Here is a 5,024-nt window from a genome sequence, read left to right as displayed (position 1 = left end):
CCCCAGTCACCCCCAGTGGGCATTTTAGGGGGGGGTTTGAGGGGATTTGGGGCATTTTTGGGGGGGGCTTGGGGCATTTTAGGGGGGTTTGGGGGGGATTTGGGGTCCCACTGCATGAGAGCTCCTCCCACGAGGACAGAGTGGGACCCCCGTGGGTGGGATTGGGGGGAGGCTGAGACCCCTCCCACAAAGTTTTGGGGGGGTCCAAACTCCTCCCACAAGGATTTGGGGGGCTCCAAACATTTCCCATAAGAATTTGGGGTGGGGGTGGGGTCTGAGCCCCTCAAATGAGGATTTGGGGGGGGTCCAAGCCCCTCCCACAAAAACCTTGGGTTGTCTGAGACCCCTCCCACAAAGATTTGGGGGTATCCAAACCCCTCCCACAAATATTTGGGTGCTCTGAGCTCTCCCAAGAGGATTTGGGGGTATCCAAACCCCTCCCACAAATATTTGGGTGCTCTGAGCTCCTCCCACGAGGATTTTTGGGGGTCCAAGCCCCCCCCCCACGAGGATTTGGGGGTCCAAGCCCCCTCCCACAAATATTTGAGGACTCCACGCCCCCTCCCACGAAGATTTTTGGGGGTCCTCGCCCCCCCCCACGAGGATTTTTGGGGGTCCAAGCCCCCCCCCCAAACACCGAGGTCCCGCTGAGCGCCTTGAGCTTTATTTGGGGCGGGGGGTGACACTTTGGGGACAGGGACAGCAGCCGGGGGGGGGCTCAGGGGTCGTACCCCCCCTCCATGAGGCGCTGCAGCTCGCGGGGGTCGCGGGGGGCCCCCCCCAGGGCCAGGTACCCCCCCAGGAACTGGTGCAGGACGCGGGGGGGCGCCGAGAGCACGCGCAGCCCCAGCATGACGTCACCGCTGAGCCACAGCCGCACCTGGGGGGCAGCGGGCTGAGACCCCTCCCCAAAATACCGGAGGGGCTGAGACCCCTCCCCAAAATACCGGAGGGGCTGAGAGCCCTCCCCAAAATCCCAGAGGGGTGAGACCCCAAAATCCCAACGGGATGAGACCCCTCCCCAAAATCCCAGAGGGGCTGAAACCCCAAAACCCCTGCGGGCTGAGACCCCTCCCCAAAATACCGGAGGGGCTGAGAGCCCTCCCCAAAATACCAGAAGGGCTGAGGCCCCTCCCCAAAATCCGACCGGGCTGAGACCCCAAATCCCCAGAGGGACTGAGACGTCTCCCCAAAATACCAGAAGGGCTGAAATCCGTCCCCAAGTCCCCAACGGGGTGAGACCCCTCCCCAAATCCCAACGGGGCTGCCCAGGGCCTCCCAGTCCATCCCAGTTAAGACCCAGCCCATTCCCAGTCCATTCCCAGTGCTCCCAGTTTCCCCCAGTACCTCCCAACCCATTCCCAGACCCTCCAGTACCCCCCTGCTGTCCCAGTTCACGTCCCAGTCCCCCCAGTCCATTCCCAGTCCATCCCAGTCCCCCCAGCCCCCCCAGTCCCTCCCCGCTGTCCCAGTTCCCGTCCCAGTCCATCCCAGTCCATCCCAGTTCCCCCAGTACCTCCCCGCTGTCCCAGTTCCCGTCCCAGTCCATCCCAGTCCATCCCAGTTCCCCCAGTACCTCCCCGCTGTCCCAGTTCCCGTCCCAGTCCATCCCAGTCCATCCCAGTTCCCCCAGTACCTCCCCGCTGTCCCAGTTCCCGTCCCAGTCCATCCCAGTCCATCCCAGTTCCCCCAGTACCTCCCCGCTGTCCCAGTTCCCGTCCCAGTCCATCCCAGTCCATCCCAGTTCCCCCAGTACCTCCCCGCTGTCCCAGTTCCCATCCCAGTCCCCCCAGTCTATTTCCAGTCCATCCCAGTCCCCCCAGTACCTCCCCGCTGTCCCAGTTCCCATCCCAGTCCCCCCAGTACCTCCCCGCTGTCCCAGTTCCCATCCCAGTCCCCCCAGTACCTCCCCGCTGTCCCAGTTCCCATCCCAGTCCCCCCAGTACCTCCCCGCTGTCCCAGTTCCCATCCCAGTCCCCCCAGTACCTCCCCGCTGTCCCAGTTCCCATCCCAGTCCCCCCAGTACCTCCCCGCTGTCCCAGTTCCCATCCCAGTCCCCCCAGTACCTCCCCGCTGTCCCAGTTCCCATCCCAGTCCCCCCAGTACCTCCCCGCTGTCCCAGTTCCCATCCCAGTCCCCCCAGTACCTCCCCGCTGTCCCAGTTCCCATCCCAGTCCCCCCAGTACCTCCCCGCTGTCCCAGTTCCCATCCCAGTCCCCCCAGTACCTCCCCGCTGTCCCAGTTCCCATCCCAGTCCCCCCAGTACCTCCCCGCTGTCCCAGTTCCCATCCCAGTCCCCCCAGTACCTCCCCGCTGTCCCAGTTCCCATCCCAGTCCCCCCAGTACCTCCCCGCTGTCCCAGTTCCCATCCCAGTCCCCCCAGTACCTCCCCGCTGTCCCAGTTCCCATCCCAGTCCCCCCAGTACCTCCCCGCTGTCCCAGTTCCCATCCCAGTCCCCCCAGTACCTCCCCGCTGTCCCAGTTCCCATCCCAGTCCCCCCAGTACCTCCCCGCTGTCCCAGTTCCCATCCCAGTCCCCCCAGTACCTCCCCGCTGTCCCAGTTCCCATCCCAGTCCCCCCAGTACCTCCCCGCTGTCCCAGTTCCCATCCCAGTCCCCCCAGTACCTCCCCGCTGTCCCAGTTCCCATCCCAGTCCCCCCAGTACCTCCCCGCTGTCCCAGTTCCCATCCCAGTCCCCCCAGTACCTCCCCGCTGTCCCAGTTCCCATCCCAGTCCCCCCAGTACCTCCCCGCTGTCCCAGTTCCCATCCCAGTCCCCCCAGTACCTCCCCGCTGTCCCAGTTCCCATCCCAGTCCCCCCAGTACCTCCCCGCTGTCCCAGTTCCCATCCCAGTCCCCCCAGTACCTCCCCGCTGTCCCAGTTCCCATCCCAGTCCCCCCAGTACCTCCCCGCTGTCCCAGTTCCCATCCCAGTCCCCCCAGTACCTCCCCGCTGTCCCAGTTCCCATCCCAGTCCCCCCAGTACCTCCCCGCTGTCCCAGTTCCCATCCCAGTCCCCCCAGTACCTCCCCGCTGTCCCAGTTCCCATCCCAGTCCCCCCAGTACCTCCCCGCTGTCCCAGTTCCCATCCCAGTCCCCCCAGTACCTCCCCGCTGTCCCAGTTCCCATCCCAGTCCCCCCAGTACCTCCCCGCTGTCCCAGTTCCCATCCCAGTCCCCCCAGTACCTCCCCGCTGTCCCAGTTCCCATCCCAGTCCCCCCAGTACCTCCCCGCTGTCCCAGTTCCCATCCCAGTCCCCCCAGTACCTCCCCGCTGTCCCAGTTCCCATCCCAGTCCCCCCAGTACCTCCCCGCTGTCCCAGTTCCCATCCCAGTCCCCCCAGTACCTCCCCGCTGTCCCAGTTCCCATCCCAGTCCCCCCAGTACCTCCCCGCTGTCCCAGTTCCCATCCCAGTCCCCCCAGTACCTCCCCGCTGTCCCAGTTCCCATCCCAGTCCCCCCAGTACCTCCCCGCTGTCCCAGTTCCCATCCCAGTCCCCCCAGTACCTCCCCGCTGTCCCAGTTCCCATCCCAGTCCCCCCAGTACCTCCCCGCTGTCCCAGTTCCCATCCCAGTCCCCCCAGTACCTCCCCGCTGTCCCAGTTCCCATCCCAGTCCCCCCAGTACCTCCCCGCTGTCCCAGTTCCCATCCCAGTCCCCCCAGTACCTCCCCGCTGTCCCAGTTCCCATCCCAGTCCCCCCAGTACCTCCCCGCTGTCCCAGTTCCCATCCCAGTCCCCCCAGTACCTCCCCGCTGTCCCAGTTCCCATCCCAGTCCCCCCAGTACCTCCCCGCTGTCCCAGTTCCCATCCCAGTCCCCCCAGTACCTCCCCGCTGTCCCAGTTCCCATCCCAGTCCCCCCAGTACCTCCCCGCTGTCCCAGTTCCCATCCCAGTCCCCCCAGTACCTCCCCGCTGTCCCAGTTCCCATCCCAGTCCCCCCAGTACCTCCCCGCTGTCCCAGTTCCCATCCCAGTCCCCCCAGTACCTCCCCGCTGTCCCAGTTCACGTCCCACCGCCGCAGCTCGCTGTAGCTCCAGCTCCGGCTCTCGGAGCCCGAGCGGCGCCGGAGCCGCTGCAGCCGCGAGGGCCCCACGGCCAGGAGCTCGTCCTGGGGGGCACCCCGGAACCTGGCACCCCGAAACAGCCGTGGGAACCCCGAAACAGGGATGGGAACCCCGAAAATACCCGCGGGAACCCCGAAAACAGGGATGGGAACCCCGAAAATACCCGCGGGAACCCCGAAACAGGGATGGGAACCCCGAAAACAGCCGTGGGAACCCCGAAAATACCCGCGGGAACCCCGAAAACAGCCACGGGAACCCCGAAAATACAGCCGAGAGCACTCCGGAACCTGGCACCCCGAAACAGGGATGGGAACCCCGAAAATACCCTTGGGAACCCCGAAAACTGCCTTGGGAACCCTGAAAACAGCCTTGGGAACCCCAAAAATACCCGTGGGAACCCCAAAAGTACAGCTGAGAGCATCCCGGAACCTGGCACCGCGAAAATACCCATGGGAACCCCGAAAACAGCCACGGGAACCCCGAAAATACAGCCGAGAGCACCCTGGAACCTGGCACCCCGAAACAGCCATGGGAACCCCGAAAACAGCCACAGGAACCCCGAAAATACCCGCGGGAATCCCGAAAATACCCATGGGAACCCCGAAAACAGCCGTGGGAACCCCAAAAGTACAGCCGAGAGCACCCCGAAACCTGGCACCCCGAAACAGCGATGGGAAGCCCGAAAACAGCCACGGGAACCCCAAAAATACCCATGGGAACCCCAAAAATACAGCCGAGAGCACCCCGGAACCTGGCACCCCGAAACAGTGATGGGAAGCCCGAAAACAGCCGCGGGAACCCCAAAAACAGTGATGGGAACCCCCCAGAAACGCCTGAGAGCGCCCCCCAAAGTGGGGAACCCCAAAACCAGCGATGGGACCCCCCAGAGCACCTGGGACCCCCTGTCAGTGCCCGAAGCGTCCTCCCAGTTCCCCCCAGTTCCGCCCCAGTCCCCCCAG

The 5,024-nt window shown here is 65.0% G+C and overlaps 1 protein-coding gene across 3 annotated transcripts in view; it reads right to left on the bottom strand.

Annotated features, from left to right (window-relative positions):
- LOC121340061 overlaps window positions 1-5,015 on the bottom strand; it is a 6,679-nt gene extending 1,664 nt beyond the window's left edge. Inside the window, exons 1-2 of one of the 3 annotated variants that reach the window (XM_041412451.1) lie at window positions 3,987-5,015; window positions 650-895 (exon numbers count right to left, since the gene is read on the bottom strand). In XM_041412451.1, the coding sequence (XP_041268385.1) occupies window positions 719-895; window positions 3,987-4,658 (849 nt within the window). In that variant the 5' untranslated portion in view covers window positions 4,659-5,015 and the 3' untranslated portion in view covers window positions 650-718. Of the gene's footprint in view, window positions 1-649; window positions 896-3,986 lie in introns of those variants that run through there. The other 2 variants (XM_041412453.1, XM_041412454.1) reach the window with 2 other exon arrangements.
- Between the last annotated feature and the right edge of the window lie 9 nt (window positions 5,016-5,024).

The sequence above is a fragment of the Onychostruthus taczanowskii genome, unplaced genomic scaffold (assembly GCF_017590055.1).
Source record: "Onychostruthus taczanowskii isolate IOZ18803 unplaced genomic scaffold, ASM1759005v1 scaffold393, whole genome shotgun sequence".
Classification (NCBI taxonomy): Eukaryota; Metazoa; Chordata; class Aves; order Passeriformes; family Passeridae; genus Onychostruthus; species Onychostruthus taczanowskii.
Note: the sequence above shows the minus strand (reverse complement) of the source record. Positions and strands in the feature narration are given on the sequence as shown.